Source organism: Citrus clementina, unplaced genomic scaffold (genome assembly GCF_000493195.1).
Source record: "Citrus clementina cultivar Clemenules unplaced genomic scaffold, Citrus_clementina_v1.0 scaffold_3, whole genome shotgun sequence".
In the NCBI taxonomy this organism is placed as follows: Eukaryota; Viridiplantae; Streptophyta; class Magnoliopsida; order Sapindales; family Rutaceae; genus Citrus; species Citrus x clementina.
In genome coordinates, this window is record NW_006262339.1 from 40301425 (window position 1) to 40328768 (window position 27344).

Genomic DNA, 27344 nt, shown 5'->3' on the forward strand with positions numbered 1-27344 from the left:
AATAGAACCCTTCAATATATCTAACAATACGATGGACAAACAAGTATTAACTTACTAATTACAAAAAGAAAGCTTTTATAAATTAGCTTTCCATGGGCGTCAATAATGGTCAAAATTGATACAAAAAACGCAAGTATACACCGCCTTGTTCCTGTAAATGATTTTTCTATACTAAACAATTAACACTTGCAATGACATTAGAACAAAATCCAAAAATTTCTGGATACATGACAAAATCCAGATGAAAAAAATCTAGGGGTATGGAAGGAACCTTTTGTGTGTATATCTCGGTGTTTCCTATGAATAAACACAGATGCCAAAAAAACATACTTGATGTGGACTTCCATTCGCTAAAATATTTTGGTACTTCCGGTCCTGAAGAACTCCAAAAAAGTATGGATGAACCACCAGCATCTTTCAGCCACTAGCCGTGTCATTTTCACTGTCTTCACTGTCATCACTGCATTTGCATGTTCAGAAAATAACTCAAGTAACAACCGTAAACATAGAAGTGAAGGTAATAATGGGCAGACCAGTATAGAAATACAATAAGATTATTCGCATGAAAGGCTCATAGAAGTGAAGGTAATAAATTCAGTAAAGAATGCAGACGATATACATTGTTGCACATGGGAATGATCCAATTGAAGTAGGTTAGGGGATCCCCCTCACTTAATAAAATATATGCTAAATATCACAATTAAAAATAACTATACCCATGAAAAATTGGTTAGATTGAAAAAACGAAATACCTGTGTTCAGGAAATTTTGATAACCGTCTCGCATCCAAGCCTGTTATAAATTTTTGTGCTCCTTGAATGTATTCTGACCCTGAAAATCATCAAGCCATAACATTAAATAACTGCATCACTTGTCTTCAAGATTGTGAAATTGATAATGTAAGGCTAAAATTATGCCAGCTAATTCCTAGTTGTTGCCACTGATTACTTGTGAATATAATTTTGCTCAATGGTGATTTGGCAAGAAAAAAGCAAATTGTTCATTACTTATTTTTTCCTTTCCCTAAATATATCACCCCCACTCCCTGCCTCAAGTTGTGTGCTTTCAGTTAATTATCCCACTCTTCCCTTTTGATTTACTACATCCGCCCACTACTTACTCATATAAAGTCCCTCATCATCCTTTCAATTCCTTTTGCAATCACTTTAGGGATTGTAAACAATGAAAGCGAGCATTTTGGCAAGACAGAATGAATGAAAGTTGATCTTCACCCTCTACAAAGAAAACCTTCTTTTTCCACCCTCTCAATCTTTTCTCAGTTGTTTCCAACCACCGGATCCCCAATGACTAAGGTCTTATGACTGTCATCCAATGACATCTCTACTTTGATGACTAAAGCTTTAGTGAAATCTTAAGTTGAAACTAGGCTGAAGAATCAAAGCCACAAAGAAGACGACATACCCCTTGTCAACTGGAAGGCATGCACAGCACATCTCTCTGCAGCCAGTCGTACAGGAGTACTGCCATCTTTCAAACATTCAGCAAGGGCAGGACCAAATAGTGCCACATGGACCATGATTGCGGATGGATTTGCCTACAGAAAGCATGCCACATTAACTCCCAAATGTTCTCATACTACAAATTTAGTTAGTAAAATAGTGCAAATTAGCAGCATGGCAGTACAAAGAATCAAATACATACTTTTGCAACTGATTTTAGGGCAGATAATGCCCTTCTTCTAACTTCACTGGAATCATCATGCAAGGCAGACACCACAGAGGCAAGAATATCAACAACTACTGTGGTGTTGGCAGGACCACTTTGAATTTGATGAAGTAGAAGCCTTCCTAAAGCCTTGGTTGAAGCTTCACGAAGAGGAAACTATTTGCGAGGAAGTGTCAGAATTGGCCGACCCAAAATAAAAAGGGATTACCAAAACTTGCGTAATTCTCTCAAAATGACAATACCTTCTCATCTTTCAAGGAGCTTTTGAGACGGTCTAAGATAGACAGGAACAATGGAGACATAGAGATCGCAGAGGGATTGTGCCTAAGAAAGGTAGCGAATACGAGTACAGAGCCATGTCTAGCAGCCCAGGCAGGAGAGGAGGCTAAATTTAGGAGTTCCTGAAGCAGGTCAGCCAGCTGACCATCTTCCATGTACTGCCATATCATTAACCAGCATATACAATAGTATAAGAAGCTGAACATGAGTAGCAATCAATAGTTAAATTATAACAAGATACCATATAATCTATAGTAGAATCAGGAAACATTAAACAAAATATGCGGTGCCATATATAAAAATGCAGATTAAAAAAATTATATAACAGAAAAGGTCAGAAGTATTGGATTCAAAATAATCTGACATGACAATACCTTCTCAGACCCTGCTTCAATGGTACAAACACAGTTTAACAAGCTACTTTAAAAAACTCAAGAGGATGAGAAGACAAATTCATAGAAGTGGCAGTAGCATGAACAAACCAAAAATGTTGACAGAATGCAGCAACAAAACATTATCCTAAATTTCATATTTAGGCAAAACTTCAAAACAAGTCACGGCTACAATCACTCCCTCCAAATAAGCCAAATGAACATCAACAAAATAAACACTGTTGAACCTTAAAAATCTACATCAAACCTGCGACATGATGCCCAATATGCTCGCAGCAGATACTCGAACATGGTCATCATCATGATAAACTAAATCCTTCAGGACAGAGTAGACACGAATTTTAACAGCACTGCTCACACTCTTCCCAGCATGCTTCAGTACACCTTTTAAAGCAGTCAATATTGCCTCCCTGATCCCCGCATCAGATACCTACAAAATTGGACATTCAGGCTGTTATATAATCTGGCTTCAAGACCAAAGTGCATCAACGATGGAAAATCACAACCATTACCTGCAAACTCGACAGAAGATCACCAACTAGAGGGTCAACCCTGGTACTGAGTGCACTGAGCTTACCGAGTGCAAGAGCAGCACTTGAACGAACAGTCCTGCGTGCAACAAACAACAAGAATCATGCAAGAAGTGATACAGAATAATGTACGACCAGATTCACTCAAACACCGCAAGCAAACAGTTGTCAACATCAGACATTATCTTCTTTTCAGAAAAATAAATAGCACCAATTAATTTAAGAGAATAAAATAGTTAGGTCCCTCAAGCATATATTTTTTCTCCAAAGTACATAAATGTTCCTTCAGAACACTAAAGAATAAAATGTCCAAACTAACCTTGTACTATCCTGTAGACACTTGATAAATGTTGTTTGAAGCTGAGGAAGAAAAGGTTTCAGTGCTATCCCACCCTTTCTTATTATGATGCTTAAAGTAGACAATATGGCACTCTTCACCTGCCAAGGAAACCGATCACCTATAATTCGAATAAGGGGCCTGCAGTGACATAAATGAGAAGAAGTCAAGATTTTATGAAAAAGAAAATTATTGTCAGCACTTGCATCAGAATATTACCATCATAAACAGCTGGTGTGTAACATTTCAAGGACAAAATACAAAACAAAACCTAGTAACAATAACCATGAAAAGCTCTAATAGGCAATAAATATCCCCATTAGTCCCCCCCCCCCCCAAAAAAAAAGAGATGATGACAAAGATATAACACTTCAGTAATCACAGCATCTACTCGTTACTAGTTTTACATAGAATATAGCACAAGAAAGATCCATTTATGTATTTCCAACAGTCAGTTTATCAAAATACAACAGTAAGAAGCATGAACTTCAGTTGGGCAAAACAAGTGGTAGTGAAGTTGCAAAATGTAGACTGCAAAATATAGACAAAGAAGTAAAAGGGAAAAAGAAAGATGAAAATCATCAATGTCTAATGTATGTTTCAAGACACCATTTCCTTTTCAATATTAAAGGTGAGATCTGGACTGCCAACCCATTGATGAAATGAAGTGGCAAAACTCCAACTTTTAAACAAACAAATTTTCTACTGCGTTACTGATTTATCCAGTCTGAATCCACATAAACATCTAAAAACTTTAATAAAATTTAAAGTACAGCCAATATTAACCAAATAATCATGGTACATACCCTGTAATTGGAATAACAAACTCCTTTAAAGATTGTTGGTTGGTGGAAGGGATAAGCTCTCCAGGACCCACATGCTATAACTCTTCTTAGTTCAGCAGTCCCACGTATTAAACTCTCTTTCTTTCATTACAACATCAGACACTGAATTGATAGAAAAGGAAAATAAACTGCACAATCATCCATTTCATTCATATTTTCTTCGTCTCGCAAGTAAAGGCAAACAATCAATTTCAGTTGGCAATTACATGAAATGGACACCGAAAAAATGAAATATATCAAGAGTATGGTGGCAAAAGTTACAACCTTGTCATGGCTGAAAGTGCCTAAATTAATGTGAAAACATCAACAGGAAGAGAAGGGAGAAGAAGAAAGAAAGAGAAAAGAAAACAAGAAACTTATGTGAAGGGAAGTGTTATAGTCTGTTAATACAATATCCAAGAATTTTGCAATAATCTAGCAAATTAAAAAAAAAGTCCAACCATACAGCAATACAAGTTTCTAGGGCAGATAAAATTGATATTAATATGCAACAATCTGTTAGAATTCTATTGGCAGATAACGAATGATATACTGCTAAAGTTTCAATGTTCTATTTCATATATCAATTAATTTTTGGAATACCGGATAGAGTTCTAAATGCCAGATTGTCAAAGAGCACAAAAAGTAAATACAGGTTTCATTGTCCGATAATTCAATGAGATGACTATTTATTCCACCACTTACTTTCACACCAAGATCACCAAAATCATGAGTTCAACAAAACAGATACAGATCTTATAAAACAGATTGGGATCCTCTTCAACTCTTCAATAGTAACAAACTAATAACTGATGGCCAAGTATTTTTGCTGATTTATCTTATTATTTAACCAAAAATAAAAAAAATTCAATAACACTATCAGAAGTTCATCTATTGATAGAAAGAGAGAACTTATAAATGTAATGGCGGACAGAACCAAAAAGACTCCTGATGAGGACAATCACTGCAGAAGAAAAGACAGTGCTATATAAGGCATACACAATGCTTCGGTAAAGAGCTAGGAGAAAAAGTATAAAGAACAAATACTTGAAGGAAGATTGGAAGCAATGGCTGAAGTGCTTTCGGCAAACAGAAGCCAGGAATGAGTATTGGTCCTCCCTGCAAGTTCAAACAATAAGTTGTGTTAAGATTAGTTGGCATCCACAAGAAAACATCTGTAGTTAAAGCAGTAAGAATTATATCGAATGATCTGTAATCGACATTTGTTCCCTAAACAGAATCATTCACCTTCTTTTTTCTGCGCTCTTTATCTCTTGACGTTGATATGGCATCACGTACTACTTTTATATATGACGGCTGTACCTCTTTAGGTACAGAAGCAACAACCCTTGACAAAGCCTCCCAAGCAGCCTGTTGGAGAAAGCATAAGATTTGATCTAAAGCATGAAGGATCAACAATAGACCATGAATAATTTATGTTATTATACCGCAACAGTGGTCGAGTCTGAATCACTAAGCAAAACAATCAAAGTAGAAATCATGTTTGGAGCTTCATCAACCAAATATAATTTGCTGTTTTTGTAGAAGTATCCTATAAGATAAGCAGAACTTCTTCTAATTGAAGCCTGAAACCAAACAAAGTTACAAACTTTAAGTAAGCAAGAGAGAAGATGTGACCAGCCCTAAAGACAGTGATCACTTATCAAGCATACCTGATTGTCTCCAACACCTTTAAGAAGCTCTGATACTAAAGATTCAATGCCTTCTTCATCTATGACTAACGTCACTGTTTCAGCAGCTTCTTTGGCCAAACTTTGAACATCCTAAAACACACGGGCAGTAAATAATTTAACAGAATGTACCAGCAGTATGATGCCTCGCTTTAAGGTAACTGCATAACTTGTAACTCAGTAAAAGATAAGAAGAAACAAAGCAGTCGTTGCCAATATGGCAAACAATTCAAAGTCATAGTCAGGAAAAGCAAATGTGATAAGAAAAATAAATAAGTAAAAAAGTAGAGGAGACTACAGAAACAAGTACGATACCATATCATCATCACCCATAGCAGAAAGTAAAGCAGGAAGAATAGTGCCAAGGTGAAAGTTAAGACCGGGACCAGCAACCTCAGCTAATGCTCCCAAAGCATGTGCATTGAAGGCACTAGATACAAATTCAAACAATTAAATAAAAAGCAACTTAAAAATGAAACTGAACTTATAACAGCAAATAAAGAGATACATACGAAAGTGGAAGATGAACGAGCTTTGGCAAAATATGAGGTAAAACAGCTGTAGTCCTGACACTGAAATTAAGAAAAATTGCTATTTAACACCATAAAATGCATGAAAAGAGTTTAAGAAGAAGAATGAACAACAATAAAAAGAAGGCACAATTTTTACCTTAAGATTTGTTTGAGGCCATCTAGAGCAGTATCAGAGGTTTGATCATCCTCCAAGGCATGAAGAAGTGTTGGTACTATTTCATCAATTGCTTGCATTCCAGCACTCTATGTCAAATTTTATTAGAGTTATATTCTATCACAACTTATCAACATAAAATTCAAAAGAAACCTGAGTAGAAGAGAGCACCTTGAAAAGAGTGCTAAAAGCTAGGCCTGCAGATTCACGAACCTCAAGAATACTATCAATAAGATATTAAGAGGAAAATAAAAAATGAGATTTTTGAACATTTATCATTAACAGCAGCAAATTTTTTTTTTCTTAGAAAAAAAAATCACCACTAGAGAACTCCAAAAAACAAAGAAATAGAACAAACCTATCACATAGGGCAGTCCGGATAGTAGGGATGAGCTCATCCATGAAACTCAACAACTGACTCTTACCAGCACTTGCCATCACTTCACTCAGACCAATGCATACACCCTGTCAGCCACATGGATGTTTCAGAAACAAAAAAAAAAGAAAAAAACTAGGTTACAATCCTTAGCAAGTCAAAGACAAAAATTCCTAAAATACAGATACTTGACCCAATGGATTGACCAGCCAGGTGTTCCAATCACCCGATATATATGCCTTTAGTAAGAAGCATTCATAATATAGAACCAGCAAAACAATCCATATCTTAAGCTAAGCATGACACTAAGCGCACTACCCATCTCTAATTACAAAACTTCGACTTACACTGTACATGTGTTTACTAACTACAAACGCCAACTTGAAATTCCAGTGAACATAATTATAACCTACATCAACACTACCAAGTTCTCATGCACAATTACCTTCATAATGAAAATTCAAAAGGCCACAATAATAAACGAAAGATCAATAGAACTGGAGTATAAATGAATCAAGATAGCTGGGAGCAGAACCATCTGTTCTTCATGAATCTAATAGTCAGTTCATGCAAGCTGACAAGCTGAATAATTTTATAAATGGACTAACAAAATAAGTTCACTACTGCAGGAAGGTTTCTGACGTAGGTCGCCCTTTTGGTGACTTACAAAATTTTCAAAGAAAGAGAGAGACTAGATCCAAATTATCAAAGAAAATATATAAACCACGAAGCGATGTGAGATCACATGGAGAACTCAAAGCATGCATAAAAAATAGTCCCCTATATACATATAAGAATTTGAATAATTAACTTATGACAATATGATAAATTTAAAATTGCATTGCTTTTGCAAGCTGGTTGATGTAAAAAATAAGATAAAATGAAAATCATTTCACTCCAATAGAGGAGGGGGGGGGGGGGGGGGGGGATTACTTGTCTTCTGCTAGCACTAGGATCCTTCAGCCCACGAGACAGAATTGGTATGATTGACGGCAGTACTCTTTCTCCAAGCTTCCTGACAAGCTCCCCCAAAGCTCGTCCAGCAACCTGCAAAATAACCATGTCATAGGATTCAAAATGTCTACAATCTGAAACTTAAAAAATGACTAATAAAGATACAAATACCAACCTGCCGCCTTTCCGATGATGAGGATGCAAGAGAAGAAATTAGAGTATTCATCAAAACAGGCATTATTTCCTTCAGAGTCTTTGGAGTGTTTGCAACTATAGTTTTCCACACATGTAATGCAGCCTGACCAAAGGGGAGAGGGCACTTCAGTTCCACTCAATTCACAAACTACATAATTGTGTAAATTGAATTCATCAATGTCAAACAAGAAACTAACTATAACCATTACCTGACGTACTGAAAGACTGACATCAGATCGAACCATATATAAAGCAGCAAGAACCTCATTACGCTTATCCCTTCCTAAAACCTCAATGATAGCACGCCCATGTGCTTCAGTACTAGCACCTTCGTCATCACTGCCACCCTCAAGTAAAGCTTTTCCAGAAGTCCCAGCAACCTGGATCATATGAATTCTGTAAAACATAGCTCAACTAAAGCACTAAACAGAGCGAAGAAATTTGAGAATAATCGACCTTAAACAAGAGATCTCCCAAAAGTTCCACAGAGCTTTGTCGAATGCGCCAATTATCATTGAAAATACCATCCTCTACAGCTGGAAGGAGCAAGGGCAATGACCTGAGACACAAAGAAAGAATAGGTAAGACCATTCAAAGATAAAGCATCAGATGAACGTTGAACCCTCTTTTAGAACAAATCAAAGTGGTAGATTATATACATAAACACGAACAATCTAATTAAATTAAAAACAATTAAATTCTTCATGAATATTCATTATAATACGATTTATTTCGTCCTTCTTTAATAAATTTTTGAAAAATAAACATAAACATTATGAACCGCACAGGAATTTGCTAAACATGCGCCAATAATAAATTAGTATGGTCAGAATTATCTGAGTCATACGTTGTTGCATAGTGCTCCACCAGGACATGTCCAGCACCAAGTGCTGCATCGCGCACAGATTCATTCTCATCAGCAAGACCTGTATGAGTAGCAACAGCAACATATCAAAAAATGCAATAAGAATCCTCCAACAGGAAACTGCAAGCAGCATGTGATAATAAATCTCCACAAAGAGAAGAATAGTATTCACCATCTAAGATTGCAGGCAGCACCTGCTGCAGGTAGTTCTGAAATTGAACGCCTAATGACCTTGGTAGATACTACAAAACAAAAACACATTTAAGGAAAAATAACAGTGCGCACACCATAATAAACAATTCAAGAAAAGACGACCAGATTCACCTTGAAAAGTGTTAGATATCCATCACGTACAGATGCTCTCTGGTGGGAGCAATTTCGAATAATATCAGGAAGAATATGCTCAAAGTACACAGTCCCAAGTGCAGCTAAAACCTGGCAATACATGGATCTCCTTCAGTCAACCATGCCAAATTTAATAATTTACAAAAAGAGTCATTCTTAAAATTTTTGTAGTCATCTTTGTTATCAAAGAGAATGAAACACCTTACTAGGAAAACATTTAAGTCAAAACAAATGAACTTGTGATCAGTTGCCAAAACCAATCCCACATAAAGCACCAAATTGATAACTTACAAAATCACAATTACAAGTACTATTGTTATTTCAGTTGACATGTTGACTGCCAAACACCTACTAATACATATTTAAATTTTATTAATAAGAACTGAAAAATGCAATTAATAAGAGCTATCAGTACATCTGTAATATGAAGCCTGTGTCCACTAAGAAAGCAAAAACGCAAAAAGAAGCAAAACAAAAAGCTACACAAAAGTATATCAAAATCAGGTTAAGACTACACTGTAAAAAGTATATCCATCCACCCTTGTACAAGGCTGGACCAGCCCTTAAAACCTTTAGCCCCGAAACCCTCTCCCATAAGAATGTATTCTGAAAATTATATGCAATATTACCAAATCTTTTTCTTCTGCAGTGTGCTAGATATTGCATAAAAATAATGTTAAGACATACACATGTTAACAACAAAAAAGAAAAACATTGAAATATAGCCATATAATTTTCATAATAAAATACAATTATGTCACCGCCATGAACGTAGTACCATAATACTGCACTTCTGAAGTATAGTTAGTACCACAATACTACACTTCTGAAGTAATAACCAATAGATTCCATCCCAAAGGGTGCGACAATCATCAATAGAATGGTAAAAGATTTTCATAACTGATTAAATTACTTATTACCATCCTAATATGAATGGATGAATGTCACATCACTTGGGATGAAATCTTTTGGGATATTACTACAGAAGAGTTGTACTACTCATGATCAGTACCAACTAGAGTTTCACAGTGTTTCATTTTTCTTTGTTGATGGCAGTCGGGAAGCATCAATGGCATTAAAAAGAGCAAAGGAAGTGGGGTGCTGGAGAGAGGTTGGTTTGCAGTAATTTGGGACCAAGGGACTGTTACTGCTATAAATTTTTAATCTGAGTCACAATGATTTGTAAGGACTTTTCAGAGTCCTCTTACTTTTTTGATAGCTTGTCTTTATTTCTGTTGACAGCTTGTCACTTCTCTAAATTTCTATTCTTTATACATATAGTCATACTTTGTTTTCTACCACAAATGAATAAATAATAATAGATTACAGCTTGCAAATTTGTTGACATCCCCATTTGTTAATGCAACGACGAAACTAATATAGCCCGTTGCTCTTAAACAGGAATAATAACAAAAAAATTAAATATAAAAGTCACAGGAAAAAATAATTAAAGAATGGGGAAAACTACATGGGGCAGAAAGAGCATATGAAAATATACCCTCAAATGGTAAGTTATTATTGCATAAATGTCAACCTTCGATAGATATTACTAAATAAAAGGCAATAATAATGAGTATTGTGAAAGTGAATAATTAATTGTAGGGGCAGTCCAAATAAATGGAAAACTTAACGTGCTTCCTGATCAAGGTATAATTTCTTCTCAATCAATAACAAGAAGCTAAGAAATTGTTTCCACATAATGCTACAATCTATCAGCGTGTGTGTGTAAAAACTACTATCCAAGCACTTTTAGCACAAAAAGAGATGAGCAAAAGTGAACATCGCCAATGAGATTTACTATCTATGTAATATAACAAATGTGAGTAAATTTTCATTTATTTTAGGGAAATTATCACTGCACCACCTCTGTTTTGCCTTATATTCATCCAACCACCACAAAATTCTAACATGTTCTCTGCACCACCTTTCTTTTTAAATTTGTATCAATTAGCCACTTTTGCACTAATACCGTTAAATAATTTAAATGAAATGACAATTTTACCCTAAATAAATTAAAAGACCATTTTATCTTATAAAAGCTTTGAAAAATAAAAAAATTATAATTATAAAAATACGCCTAAATTTAATTAAAAATAAATCCCAAAAGTCTAATTTTAATAATTTAGGAGATTTTTATTAAATCCCAAAAGTTTGCAATTATTTTTATAATTATAATTTTTTATTAAAAATAAAAATTCTAATTTTGGGATTTATTTTTTAATTAAATTTAGGGGTATTTTTATAATTATAATTTTTCAAAGTTTTTATAAAATAAAATGGTCTTTTAATTTATTTGGGAGTAAAATTGTCATTTCGTTTAAATTATTTAACGGTGTTAGTGCAAAAGTAACTAATTGATACAAATTTAAAAAGAAAGGTAGTGCAGAGAACATGTTAGAACTTTATAGTGGTTGGATGAACATAAAGCAAAATAGAGGTGGTGCAGTGATAATTTCCTTTTATTTTAACTCAAATGCCAAATCTGTATATAAAGAATGGAGGTGACTTAAAACCAGAAGCCATTGAGTGAACTAGGTGGAATTATCAATTATGGGATCATAAACTTAAAGTTTTGTTACTATAATGATGGAAGAAGTAAAATATAAACAGCACATTCTAACCTCACTCAGCCCTTGAGCAGCTCCAGAACGCTCAACATTACTATTATCAGACTTGAGAGCATCTAACAACCATGAAACAAGATCTGGGAAGTTTTCCTCTCCCATTCCCCTTATCAGTGATCCTATGGCCCTCGCTGCAACAGATCGGACTTCTGGAATTGGATCCACAAGTACCTGTTTTCATTTTGAATGAAAAAAGCATGAGTACACACTTACATGCAAAGCAAAAATGTAAAAACCATTGCAAAAAAAGGTGTAAATCTCTCCATCTATACAATGTACCTTTTTCACTTCAGGAAGAAGCAATCCTATGTAAGGAATCATATCCTTTGGTTCTGTAACTAATGAACACATATTTCCAACTATTTGTGCAGCTTTCTTTTTTGTTTCAGCACTCCTCTCCCTTAGCCCTCTATGTACTATTGGCACCAATAGAGCAAGTGAAGGGGCATCAACTGTGTTAACAAAAGTCGTCTGCACAACATGAACAAGCAATTATAGCAACAAAAGAGATGATAGATTGTAACAATTGAAACCACATTTCAGTCCATAAACCTACTTGAAGGAGAATATCAAGGGAATATTTTGTGTGGTCATTGGGGTCTGTAAGACCCATCAGAAGAGTAGGGACAAGAGAAGCGATCTCAGGATTCTTTATCACACTCCCAACCTAAGGATAAACAAAATCAGCAACAATATTAACCAATAATAAAAGCATGAATTATCAAAAGAACAGATTATACCTGCTGAAGGGCTGTCTGCCCGGCTGACTGGACTTTGGGATGTGTATCAGTTAATACCTGGAATCAGAAAACAAATATCTCCATCAGACAATTTAAATTCTATCATTCAAGTCTCTCATAAAAAATGTAAAAACAACCAAAACTGGCTAATAAGAATGAAAAATTATATATTGTATTTAGACAAACCTCAGTCAGTTTTGGCACAATCTTAGGAAGACACTGAGAAAGCTGCTGAGGAGCACAGTAAGCCATGGCACCAAGTAGTTGCACACTGCTTTGCTTTGTTCGCCAAGCTTTATCTTCTAGACCCTGCATGAAAAATTTTAATGATGGTTAACAAGGCAATAAATTTTTGTAATAGAAGGCCATCTGATCTTATAAATGGAATAAGTAAAAGGTGCAGACAGATTTCATTATACAATAGTTTGAAACATAAATATTTAATCATACACTTCACCTGCGATATTGATGTGAAACAAACTACTAGTTAAAATGAAACATATACTTAATTTTTTTTAGTTTTTGAATTTCTAAATGGAATTATAAGTGCGGCTCTGTTTCCTCCATCGGTGTATCCAGCAGGATTCCAACATATGTTTGTCCCACGGTAAACTGGAAAAAGATTAAAAAGAATATCATACAGAAGACAACCTGTTAGCGCTTGTCAGCCTCAATTAGGGAGCAACAGGGAATCTTAATGGATTAGGCATCAATTAATTAGTATAGTACCCCAGTTTGTCACTAAACATTGATTAAAAGTGAAATGATGATAGCATTGCAAACTTCAAAATCATTCAAGGGAGTAAAAATTTTAAGTACTAAACCGCTTCATCATGACATTACAAAGATATCCACAGTGTCACAAAATAAATTAGACAGAACATTATGATCTTTACCAAACTTCCAGATAGAAATATGATTATTTTCTCCAGAAAGTGGGGAAAGATACAAAAGTGAACCAGAGGCCAATAAAAGCTACAAAAACCGTTTCAAAGCTAACTGCCATGTACACAGTAAGGAACTCCGCTTATCTACAACTGGAAAGAATATTGCATCCAAATAATTATTTTCAGGGAAAAAAATGCCGTAAACCAGAAATCATGGGTGCAAATATTTAAAGCAAACTAGATAAAGCATTTAGACTAAAATATAAACCTTCAATAGGGATGGAAGGACAAGCTTCACCCCCTGAGCACTAAGTTGAGACATCATTGCACGAGCGGCACATTCAGCAGCTTCACGAACTGCAACAACTTGATCAGAGAAAGCAACTAGAAGTAATGGTAGCATTTGGATCACATACCTGGACCAAAAGTGGGAAAAGAATACATAAGTCAGTCTCATAAACTTGTGCAGTGGAAAAACTGGGCTAAACAAGCATTCACTTACGGTTCAAACAATCTTCCAAGCTTTTCACAAAGGCATTCAAAAGCCAGTAAAGCTCCTTCACGACGTTTTGCAGAATTCCTGCAGTTTAAAAGAAATACAAGGGCAACAAATATCAACCAACCGGAGCAGCACAATAGCTTCAGACTCCAATGAAACAAATGTATGCACAAGCTATCACGAGGACAATGGGGCTGACAAAAATAAAACTCTAACAAGATTTCAGAATGATATTTTCAATTTCATGAGATATTTCTCTTTTTAACTGAATAGCTGGTAGCTAAATCACCATCCCCTCCAATTACTAAACCAGCAGGCTAGTAAACCAACAGACTGGATAGTTTGAACCAAGACCAATTTCTAGAGGTATAAAAGCCTACTGAACATCTAGCTGAAATCTAAATATATAATGCATTGATGCAAACCAGAGCTTCCAAGAAATACATTTGGAACTAATTGTAGTTAGCTTTCTGAGGTGATAACACAGGATACAGATAATGTAACTAACACAGAAGGCTCAAGGATAAAGAGCAAGTATTTCAAGTTCAGGAAAAATGACCACATTTTTTTTTGGGAGAAAAGTTGAATAGATTGAATATATAAAAGCTTAATTAAGGCGAAAAAGATGTCCACTAGCTCCAAAAAAAGCTTAAGAATCTACAAATAAGAGTATCCCCCAAAAAGAAAGTTTCTTGCTTGGAAGGACTAAAACAGAATCAGCATCTGAAACCTTCCCAAAAGACAAAAGCTAGCTGACCTAAAACTCCTTCCCAATTTAAATGTACCAAAAAAAAAAAACCGAAGTATCTTGAAATTCCTTTGAGGCCCAAAGAGATGCTAGAAACCGAGCTCTATTCCACAGAGAATTGACATCTTCCTCACTAGAATCCCCATAAATTCCGTTGTTCCTTTCTAGCCAAATAATCCATAAAGTGCCCAAAACGCCACATTTTCATAAGGAAGATGACCACATTAAGGAGAACTTTCAATAATTTAAACTAGATATCTCTCAACCAGAGGTCCCAAAAAGCTCAACCGAGGTTTCTCAGAAATTTTCCACCAATGTTATAAAACAGAAATTGTATATACTTCCAAAGCCTATATGTAAGCATGCCAACCATATATTGCAATATTTCTGACAAATGACTTTTATTGGATGATCTCTATCCCTCAAAACGAGCAGAAAATTTTTCCCTTTTGGGTGGCTTATGCATGTAAAGATTCTTTTTCCCCTTCCACTCATTTATTTACTGAATAGCTACAAATCCACCTGAAATCACTAGAGTACTTATCATTGAATAAACACTGGAGAGAAAAAAATTACCTATCTGCCAAACCTTCTCTTAATGTCGCCGCAATGCCATACTTCTTCAGGCTAGAAATTCCAAATCCCTTGACCACTCCGGCCAGTCCAAAAGCTGCTCCACGACGTTCTCCATATTTGTCACTCTTCATTAGCTGATCCAGCAGCCTTGAAACAAGAGTTGGTGCTTCATCCTAATGCAAGCAATTACACTGTTAGACTACTCTCAATCACCAATAAAAACAAACAAATTGCTATAGAAATGTCAAATCTTCCGAAACATCTACCATATCAAGAACAATTCCAAAACAGAAGCAAGTACAAAAAATTAGAATCTCATTCTTCACAAAACTTGCAACATACTTGCATCGATTGCATCAAAGGAGATAGGCAGGATGAGACTGCACGCTGAACAGCTTCTGACGGCGTGTTTAACACATCCAACAATTTGTCTACAACAGCATGAACTTTTGGATCATCCTGTAACCCAAAAGACAATAAAACAAAATGTTCAGAATGAATCTTTTTTTTTTTTTCCAGGGAAAGAAATAAAAGAATATAAAAAAGAAAAAAAACACAATACCTTTGCCAGGTGTTTCGCCAGCGCTCCAGTAAAAATTACCACTCCCTCTCGAACCAAGTCATATTTTTCTTCATCAGATGCCTAAGCAAGAACAAGAATTATATAAGATACAGCAGGTTCCACAACTTGCAAATATGAATCCCATTGTCAATTCCAATGATTCAAACAAAAAAAAAAGATCTAATCAGTGTCTTGTAATAAGATTCATAACAAAAAGAGACTGACCTTCTTGTTTAAGTAGTTTTCAAAGATTGGAAATAACAAAGAAACATTATCCCTCCCATGCTTATCAATAATCATGATACCAGCATTAAGCATTCTTCCTCGAACATCTGCATTAGTATCAGCCTGCAAAATGAAAGCATTGATGGTTACGGATAGTTCTATAGTTCAACCTTTCTTATAACTACATCAATAACGGTTGAAGAACCTAATACCATATGGGAAGAATCTATAGTTAATTTCTTTCTAAATTGTAATTAAATAATACAAGACAAGGTGAAAACCACTACAACAGACAAATCAAGCTTCAAACCACTACACAGCCGAAACTGCAGTACCACCTTTTTCCTTCTCCTTCAGTTGAAGGAAAAGTTTATTCTGGAGCATGCATCAATTCTTCACTTCAGACAGCAATTGCAAAGTATTTCCAAATTATTATAATACAAGTACCACAATGTTCTGAGATGCTTATCTTGCCAAACAGCATCTAAAGAATAAATGTTTCTTTTGTCTCCAGTAAAGAATCAATTTTGTTAAGCTTCCAACTCATAAGAGATTGGTACTCAATGATACTCAAAACTTCCATGATTTTCCTTTTCAGTAGATTTTAAAACAAACTGAATTAAACCTACAACTAATGATCCAAAAGAAAGTAAAATATATTTCACACTTTTACTAAAATAATGCCTGTTTTCTTTCGAAAATAATAACTGGAAGTTCAGAGTAGAAACAGCAAAAAGAATCTTACAAGTGCCCGTGATATCAGGAATGTCATGATGACAGGAAGATCTTTTGTTCTCAGAACATCAGCAGCAGAATGTAATGCCAAAGCTATTCCTTGTCTGCCTAGCCATCCAGCATCAACATTATCCGCACCTAAGCCAACGTCACGGATATACAAAGAAAATAATGTCGAAAGAGATCCCTGAAATTATGGTAAAACCATTAGAAACATCACAGCTAAATCAAGGTGGAAGTGAAGCTAGAAGACTAACCTGTATAGAATCTGGGTATTCATCCAAAGCAGTAGCTAATGCCTCGGCAGCAGCCAAACGGACATTATAATTAGAATGAGAAAGTGCTTTGAACAGCCCTGAATAATCAGTTCCAAAGTCGTACCCATAGCGATCCCATATGTCCTCTGCTGCTTCAGCAACTGACTGAAAGCATTAAAGATCGGTGAGAACATGAGTCATTTATAAGCAGAAGCATAAATTATGCAAGGCAGAAAAAGCCCTAACGTCAACATTTGGAATCATTGTATGACCCATACTAACTGCAAATAAACTATCTACTGCACATCAAAGTATTCCATATCCTTGATATTTGGTATACACGTAAATTCATCACAAACTCCACAGAAGATGGAATTGCCTTAAAATCAGTAAGACAGCTTAAACTATGAATCTTAACTTTGTGATGTTTGGCACTACTAATAAACTCATATAAATTTAAAAAATGCTTTTATCACATTCGATTAGCAACTTGTGTTCTCACTACAAGTACGAAATCGTTACTTGGCTAAATTGCAATACCAATTTTACCATTTGGAATCTTTATAAGATCCCACCTACCCCCCCCAAACACCAAAAGAAAAAAAGGATATACTTCTCAAGTAACATTCAGACCTCTGGCAAATTAACCAGCTGCAAGGGGAATACTATATTTTGGTATTCTGTCATTTACTGATCAGTCATCAAATGTAAAAATAAAAACTACTAACCTCTCAGGTACGCCTATAACAGAAAAACAAACTACTTAATAGGAAAATCATACCTTGAAATTTGAGTGCAACTTAAAAAGTAAATATTATGAGTATAAATGGAAATCAAGGCAAAATACAAAAACTAGTGAAAAGAAAATGATGACAATAACGAATGTTGAACACAGTTTAGGAGAAATAGAATTCTTGTATTCTATCTTAAGAAGTATGGTAATGCAAAGATACATTTATATACTCCTAAAACACTATAACTCTAGCTACGAAAAAGGGACCGACAATCTAAACAGATAACGTCCTAACAAATAGGAACAATTATTTAAAATTCAAACTATAAAGGTAACAGCAAGCTTTAAGTTTGACTTATTCAACAAATATAATTCAATAAAATGTTTCTGGCAAGACATTCATAAATCGCAGATTCAATTATTAATTTTTATAAAGTTACTAGATCAATGCAAACCTAATGCAAGACAGCTACTCCAGAAATTCAGACTTAGTTTAGATTTTAATCTGACACTTGGGAGCCAAACCTTTTCTGGATCATGAACAGCAATCCATAGGCTTGTTGAAACCTCAATATTCTCAGGAAGAGAACGGGTAGAGACAGCAGGAATGCATTTCACAGCATTTAAACAGGCCATTCTCACATGAACATCTTTTGTGTACACTCCATGTAAAGCCTGTAACAGGGAAAAAAAATGTAACATGCTTAAAAGTAAGCAATGAAGAACACAGCAGAAGTAATTCAAGCAAAACAAGTGAAGCACGTACAGATGCCACTTCATTTGGTTGAAGACCGAGACATAATTCATTCAATGCTGATCCAATAGCTGCTTGATAAGAAGGAACAACACCTAAAACATGATAAAGCACCTGCAGAAGAGTGTGTAAAAGATACAGGAAACAGAAACAAAAGAAAACGCAAGGAGAGTAAACTGATAGATATATTATTTTTCAGAGAGATATCACTTTGTACGAGAATAAGGGTCTGGTAAGTAACTGATATCATTCGAAGCCTAGGAAGGGGTAAAAGAGGATCCATGTGCTTATAAAGCATTTGAAGCACATCATCATGCAGTCCTGTCCTCTTGGGTGATAACAAAATTCGCTCAATTATCTGGCAAAAAATTCAAAAAAGATAAGTCCGTAGAACAAAAGCATTGTGGCATTTTAAAATATAGTAAAGTGGGAAAACTTACTGGAAATACAAAAGTAAAGGAATCGACAGGAAGGGGCCCAGATTTGCATGATACGGTTAAACCATTTACTATTCTCTCAAAGAGACACAAAGATTCTTTATTTTTTGCTGCTTCACCAACTGAAGGAATAAGATCTGAATCTACATGAACTTCCTCAGTCACAATGAGACGTAAAGCAGTAGCAATGTCTAGTGCCCAATTACATAGAGGCATAGCCGTGCATCTAGAGAGCTTCACTAGGGCTTCATAGGCTACATCACCTACTATAGGTGACTGAAGTAAAGGATCAACAAATTTAACCTGGAATAATTCAAGAATAAAAAAAGATTTATGAACACCAAAAATGAGAAAATAACAATAATTAGAAGAAGAGAGAACTTTACAAGTAGAGAAACTAGAGATGAGAACAAAGATTTCACTCTAAAATTATTTGACTAATCCACATTGAAACAAACAAGGGCAGTTCGGACCACAACCAACTATAGGCAGGAAACCAACAATACTTCAAGCAGAAACTAATTTATAAATAATTTTTTTTACCAAGAAAAGACTGGACTGGCAAAGGTTTGCTATTCCATCATAATCCAAGAAAAGTAATGTAAAATAATTTATTTTAGCATGTTGCAAAAAATATGACGAGGCATATTAGCTTCAGAACTAAGGCAAGTTTTTAATCCTTATTAGCTTCAGAACTAAGGCAAAGTTTTTAATCCTGAATAGAAAGATCATTACAGTAGCATTTTAATAACACCACGAACACAAGACAACATTTCTTTTGAATGTTATGGTGCATTATGAAATAGGAAAAGAAAAAGGATTTCTCATCTTGAAATTAGCTAACAGCAAGAAGTATGTGTGCAAAAGAGAATATCAAATGAGCCTAGAAATCAGAAACGGATGAACATGTACACATATACAAGATTTGTTGTCAAACACAAACCAGAGAAGGTAATTGACTGTGTGCAAATACAGGATTGGCAATGGCCATCTCCCCAAGGGCACTCAGCATTAAAGATAGATTCCTCTGTACTCCTTGGACCTTCTCACGTATGGATGCCTCCTCGTTAAGCAGCAGTTCACGTGCCTCTTCTTTTGCTGTCTTTCCCTTATCTATGTGGAACAAAGTAAATATAAATATATATAATATTATTTCTGTGCAACAAAAGTAATAAAGCAACAAATAAAACGATAACGTGCCAGCTTTCTTCGTCGACTTCCCAATATCCTTTTTCCCAGCACCAGACACTTCTCTATTAGCTGATTCTCTCTTTGCAGAATGATTAGAGCCGACATGATCCTGAAAACAGAGTCAAATATCGTAAATAAATCAATACAATGGATTTCTTCACAATCATGTCAAAAAGAAAAAGAAGAAAGTGAAAAGGTGAATAAAAGAAAACGGAAGACAAGATATTTATATAGTAGTACCACGCCATCCTGTTCTTCATACATTCGGAAACGGCCCTTTGATTGTTTTGTGTTCTTAGCAGCAACAATCTCTGCAATATAAACACCTTGCTCACTGGAAAGCATTCCTTCTGGGGTATAAAACACCTGACAAAAAGAAAATGGGAAAGCAAGAGAACAAATTTCAGCAAATCAAATAGAAGCTGGTTCCTCATAGCATTGCAGGATACAACTTTTATTTCCTTTCCACGAATAAAGAAATTTGGAATACAAATGAGGATGGGATCTGCTGATAAAGGGAATAGGGATATAAGAAAATGTTATAATGTTTAGAAAATTGCTTTGCATAATTGGGAAAAAAAGGGAATAATAGGTCCACTCTCCTCAATTGAGGACAGCAGAAGCAATCACAGGAAGACATCTGCAACAAAGAAAAATAAACTCTCACAATAAAAATCAAGATGTCCATTGTTATCTTACCAAAAACACAAAAGCTTAAGAAATAATTGTTCTAACTGAAGGGCATCAGGAGTCAGCTCTCCAATTTAGAGCCTCACGGCCCTGGTTCAGTGAGATTAAGGATAGATGAGGTTACATAGGTCTTAATTTGCAAGTGTGAGGGTTCTTTTCGGATGGAGCTTTCAGCATTTTGCTCTATATTTTTTTAATTTTTCTCAAAGACAGCTGATCTATACCAATGAAAGTCGTCCATTCTTCCATGTATAAGTTTTATACAGTTTCTTATCCACACGAAAAGAAAGAGGGAATTTCGGAGGCCCTGATTTCAATGCTAAGCAAAAGATTACAAATATCACATATCACCTTCCTGTGTAAGTAATTTACAAGCACGAAAACTGATAAGAAAGCAACTAGGCAAAAAGATATACATTTTAACAATTGAAAGATCCAGTATAGAGTAGATGAGCAGAAGAAAGATGACCTGAATGTCATTCTCTGAAAGAGAATCATGTACATAACAATCTGGGAGATCCTTCAGGTGCTGGCAGGGGGATAGAGACATTCAAATCAGCACTCAGAATCAAACAAGTAATACCAATAACTACATTTCTATAAAGAAACTTTTTCCTCTTTTTAAGTATTACATTAATTAATGCATCATGTATATTTAGTTTAAAACTACTCTAAAACAACAATTAACCAGGAAGAAACCTTTCCAAACGCCACATAGGTATCTTTAGGTGTTATAGACATCAAAGTGGATAAAGAATTTATTGCCGCTTGTTGTTCAAGGAGATTGGCACTCATTAAACCTAACGATCCAAGCAGAACCTGCGTAATACAATCCAGAAAAGATAAGACAAAGGCCAAAGAATACTATTTGAGTATTAAGAGAAGTTATAAACTAGGAAAGAGAACAGAAAAGGAGATACACAGTGCAACCTATAGGGAACACATAACCAAAAAGAGCAAAAACAAACAATCAAGTCACGAAGAATTTACTAGCCAATGATAAGAATTACCTTACAGAGATTTCCGACATCAGCAGAAACAATTTCGATGACATTGAATCCAACTGCTCGCAAACATTTATGGAGCCTCTGGAAACATAGCAAAATGAGGAAAAAGTGCAAATTAAATTTGGCAAACAAAAGGGGAGAAAGTTTAATCTTTTCTTTTTTAAAGAAAAAAAAACTTATATTAGAAAATGAACAAGGAGTCCACAAAAGTAGAAAGTTAACATTTACAAACACATCTAATGTCTTTGTACCCACAACCAATAACTCTTTCTCTCCAACCTTACCCTCGTTATCTTCATAAGATACACAAAAGCAGTTTTACTAATAATAAGATTAGTTGCAAAGAGAGTGAATAATTAGCCCACCTCAAAACATCCCAAATTGTACAAATAAAAATACCAAACGAAGATAAAAAGTTTCAAACCTGAACAGCATTCCCATCTCTATGAATAAAGAAAAAAAGAAGTACCCTCAAATCAATCCAAAACCCACAAATAAACAAAATCAGCACTTTGTTTCAACAAATAATTCGACCCCAGCCCAAGAACCTGATCAAAATTGTTTTATTTCTATCCATCCATATAAACTGTAGAACAGCCAATAAACAAAATCTCCATAAAACCATAGCAGAATTTTCAACCCCACAAAAAGCAAAATGCTTCTCAGCAAATAAAGAAGCACGAGAATTCAAAATAGCCTAAGAAATTCGAGCTTCATCAATAATTTGAACCAGAAACATAAGGTGGCTGAGCACGAAGAATAATGGCCAATGCTTTCCATATTTTCTAGCTTAAACACACTGAAATTTACAGCTCAGCTCTCTCTATCTCTCTCTCACACCTCTAACCTGAATCGGATTTAGGTTGGCTGTCAAATAGAAAAATCACTAAAATTAAAGAGTAGAGAAAAATAATACCTGCCAAACTGCATCTCTCTTTCCAGTGCCAACAATAGAAGGATGATGTGAGCAGAATATAACTCGTGCAGATGCACTAGGACCTCTAGCTAGAGCCACGGATGCTATCACAAGTAAGGTCTTCACTTGAACCTCAACAGATGGAAGGAATGGGACTTGCGAATCCATGAAGTCATCTGTGTCACTATTGAAACATAGTTTCAGAACCCCTCAACCAGAATGGTAAAAGATTAAAAATAATGATGATGAAAAGAACATATGAAGAAAAGAAAAGTTATCCAACAATACTTTTTTTATAGGAAACAAATAAAGTTTTATTGAATAAAAGGAAAGGGAAGGATTACAAAAGTGAATCAGAGGTCCACAGACTAAAATCTTAGAATTTGTGAAGAAAACCAAAACCTATACAGGTAATATCTGAATGAAGTGTACCTCCTAAACATGAGACAGAAAAAGAAAGGAAAAACCCAAGACCAGCACGAAAATCCTTAGAGACAAGTTCTGTACCATAATCCAAATCAAGGGTAACAAGAACTATAGAAATAAGACACAGATAAATGTGTAGTACGACTTGATTTTTTCCTTGACAACAAAAAGGTAATTGATTTCCCAAAGCAACTGGGCAATTACAAGATCAAGCAGAATCTTCCAAAACCAACGAACAGCTATTTCTCTACATATCAGATTTCTATTTTCTTTAAATGTTAAGACAAAAAATCAACCAAAATCAAATACACTCATGATCCATAAATTTTACCTTGTTTTTGAAATAATAGTTTTCTCTCCAACTAATGAAAGAAAATTTGAAAACTCTAATAAAAGAGCTTCAGATAAGTGTGGAACAGAAGTAATTATTTTTCTGGTAGCATCATGAGCCATTTTCCGAATATCCCAACTTGGATGGCAAGTGAAAAGAAGTACTAACTGCAATAAGTCAACAATCACTAGGTTACACGTTTAAGCAAAGAAAAGATATCAAAGTAGTGCTCCACACTGGTTTACCTGTAATAGTAATTTGACTGAGAAAGTCTCCAACACCCTGCAAAATGAAACCATAGAATTTATTTGTAAATCAAAATAGCCTATGGTGTTATTATGCTTAGAAAATGAATATACCTGTGTGAATGTTCCACCAGTAACACCACAAGAAGCTCAATGCATGCCATGCAATCATCAACTGATAATTTTGAGATCTGAAACCATGAAATGTAAAAACTTAAGAACAAGAAATTCAATTGAACACATCCTTTAGCATCAATAACAGTGCTCATTACCATTGCAGTTGGTACAAGTGAGGGTTCATTTTGAGATACCAAAGACCAGAGTTTTTCCTTAGTTACAGTCTCCTCTGAGAAAAGGCAAAAGAGCAAAAAGATTAACTTGAAGAAAATTATTAAAGCTGATAACAATGGTGCATTAAGAAATAATGAAGATTCTAATTTGAAGTCAATAACTCTACTATTCCTTATCAATAAACACCTGCTTTGATATCAGCTGCTGCAATCTTCCCCACTATCAGAAAAGCATATATGCCATCCAAACGCTGCACTGCTTTAGTAAAACCAGTTTTGACAAGCTGAATGAGAGGCCCAAGCAAGGATGATACCTGAAGTGTGCATATAAGTAATTTTGTTTAAACCATCCAGATAACACCCTAGACAATAAAGCAGAGAACCAAAAAATTGACTTACCTGCAAAACAGCATCAGTGTTTGTGCATATGACTCTTAGACATCGAAGATGCCCCCTTCTTAGAGCTTCCTTCTCTTTGAGGCCAGATGCAAAAAAAGAAAGTAGGTCTGATTGAATAATATCAGCAGAACGTTTTGCCCAAGAAGCAACGGCTGATAATATTGCAAGCTTTACCTCCTCATTTCCTTAAAAACAAAAAAAAAATGGAGGCAAATAGCTATAAGATTAAAATGATACAAGTACAAGAAAGAAGGATGCAAAAGGCAGATGCAATTTCAGAATGAAGGATCTATTGAAGAATTACAATGCCTACAAGCGTATAGAAACAAATTTTCAGAAAAAATTAAGGCAGCGAGAAGATCAGAGCATAATAAGCAACCTTCATCCTTATAACATGATAAAAGAAACTTGCAAATAGTAAGTGAAAGACTGTTGAGATATTTCCCTTCGGTAGCATTCGACAATTCTTGAAGTGCATTGACCATGCCAATTCTCTGGTAAGGAAATGCAAGCCTTCCTTCTGAGCCTGTCCACATTAAAGCTTTTAGCTTCCAAAACCCAGAAAATGATTACACATTCATTTTCATAAGAATAGTAGTAACCATAATAGTAATAATAACACCAATAATAACATGAAAGCTATATATTAATTAAAATGCTTCAAAAATATAATAGAAAAACATGAACAGAGAATAAAGACTGACCTCCAATTACAGCTTTAATAGCATAGAACATAGCTTCTAATGCATCTGGATTGCTAGACTTTTCGCTCAAACACCCTATTATAGTCAAGGCCCCAGTCTTTCTACCTTCATCTGCATGTCGAACCTGGGACAATACCACTGACAGAATTTCGGTTGCATATTTACTCAAATCAAGGTTGACAGACTTCAAAAGAATGCCGATTGATTCCAATATAATCTCAGGGTTGCGTTTTAACATTTTTATGGAAGCTGGAAGCACGATACTCTGGAAATCTTCACGAGACATATGCGTAAAGAGTGGAAGAAAAGATTCACTAAGACCCTTCATTGGTTTTTCTTTGGCGTTCAAAACTGCTTTCACATATATGTCAAGAAATATCGGCTGTCCAGAGAAAAGAAGTAAAAATATTCAGCAGAAATTAAAGCTTAACCAATTCGAACTTAAGAATTGAAGTAGTATGTAATGCAGAATATCTCCACCATTAACAATGTAATAATAAAAATATTCCCACCCTGCATTTTTCAAACAACGAAGGTGATTTGGACAAAAACTCAAGCAACAAGCATATTAGCTCAGGACTATGTTTATATGGAATCCGTGCATCCTTAAGTTCATCTGTGTAGGTCTTGTATATATCTGGGGACTGGAAAAACAACAAACACAAAATGCTCAACGTTATAATCAAAAACTCTGAGCAGGCCAGTAAGGTTTATCATAAAAACCAGCAAGAGTTACAGGGCTGTAACCTGAGAAAACAAATGAAAAAAAGTTTGCTTGCAAGCCCTGCATTCCCGAAAAGATCTTTGCATGACAATATGAAGCAAAGATGCCTGTGCAGCAGCCACTCTACACAATGCATTCTTTGAAACTGTTGCAAATTGGCTCTTGCTTAAGAGGAGACATGACCACTTGAGCAGTCTATAGCAGCCAACATGAGATTGGAACTTTGACTGCTTTTCCATGGCCTGAACAAGGGCTGCTGCAAATGTTTTCATAAACGTGACCTCACCCAAACCTTTTTCAATCACATCATCCACAGCTTTCCTCGAGCCTCGATCATCATATACCGAAAATGTTTTAAAAATTATATCAACCAAAAATGAAGCAATCTCAGGAGACATTTCTGCAGTGATCAAATTTCCAGCATTTCAGTACACATGTAAACAGATAAGTTGAACCAATTTTCTCTTTTCTTTGTCTAGCTACATTGAAGCAACAAGCCCATAAAAATTTACACAGAAACTAATAGAAGAATCAACTATCAAGATGTGAATTGGATATAAAAACACAATTTGACTGAATCAGGAATGCAAGTAAAATAGAAACTAAATAGGCACGTCATGCAAACAGAAATTCATATCATCAGCTTAAAGTCGGCATTCTCATCCACTGAATGCATCACTGAACAATCCTTATTGCTTTAAAGTTATATAAGTACTTTCTTCAAACACATCATACGTCTATTATCAATCCATTCTATCAGTAACAAACAACAATGCATTTCTACTCAATGCGTACATATATGAAGTAAAATTAAGCAAAATACGACGTAGTCTCAGTGTTGCAGAAAGAGCGACCTGTGTTACGGATAAGCGAAGTAACATCGTGGCGGAAGATGCGTTGTCGTCGCTTGGTGGAGGAAGTGGAGACGGAGGCCGCGATGGAAATGAGAGTGTCGGAAGAATCCGCTTCCACCATTTTCAAAAAGTGGATGGATCCGAGTTGATGAATAAAGTAAAGTAAAAACTAAAATTACGTTAGTACGATGATGCATATACAGTGAAGAAGTCCGTCGTTTTAGTTTATCAGTGATTAGGGTTTAAAATAGGCTTTGCCGGAAACTCAGATAGACCCTCAAAATGCGTATGAAAAAACACTAACATACAGTGCTAGTTTTTCCTGGATGATTAATTTATATGGTGGCGTATAAATGATTTTCCATTTTTTTCTTTTACTTTATAAAAAATAAAAAAACTACATACATTATTACATTTATATAATTTCTCTTTATATTCATCCAAATATTAGTTGCCTATTAGTTTTAAGTAGAGATGGCAATGGATTGGATTTGATCCAAGATCCATGTGATCCAAATCTAATCGGATCGGATTTGGATCGGTTTAAAATGGATTTGAATCAGATTTGGATATCGATGTACGGATCTAAGACGGATCTGGAGCAGATATGGATCTATCTTAATATCTAA

The 27344-nt window shown here is 35.2% G+C and overlaps 1 protein-coding gene across 1 annotated transcript; it reads right to left on the reverse strand.

Moving 5' to 3' along the window:
• LOC18046586 (protein ILITYHIA) lies at nt 1-27045 on the reverse strand. Its single transcript, XM_006443219.2, is given in 61 exon segments — nt 1-460; nt 753-831; nt 1423-1555; nt 1663-1842; nt 1929-2123; nt 2605-2787; nt 2870-2966; nt 3207-3365; nt 4031-4101; nt 4103-4144; nt 5096-5167; nt 5297-5419; nt 5497-5634; nt 5722-5832; nt 6055-6169; nt 6252-6311; nt 6409-6515; nt 6598-6649; nt 6785-6891; nt 7736-7849; nt 7932-8054; nt 8161-8331; nt 8408-8510; nt 8799-8877; nt 8989-9058; nt 9141-9251; nt 11783-11956; nt 12065-12256; nt 12342-12452; nt 12526-12582; nt 12712-12834; nt 13681-13828; nt 13915-13992; nt 15236-15408; nt 15578-15694; nt 15798-15878; nt 16023-16145; nt 16768-16944; nt 17015-17179; nt 18273-18422; nt 18514-18615; nt 18743-18859; nt 18942-19241; nt 19882-20051; nt 20139-20238; nt 20370-20495; nt 21289-21348; nt 21519-21638; nt 21830-21907; nt 22743-22926; nt 23500-23666; nt 23745-23781; nt 23859-23935; nt 24017-24090; nt 24222-24348; nt 24434-24618; nt 24813-24959; nt 25138-25519; nt 25650-25781; nt 25885-26261; nt 26716-27045. Coding segments are annotated over 61 exon segments (7890 nt in total). The 5' UTR covers nt 26837-27045; the 3' UTR covers nt 1-417.
• Between the last annotated feature and the right edge of the window lie 299 nt (nt 27046-27344).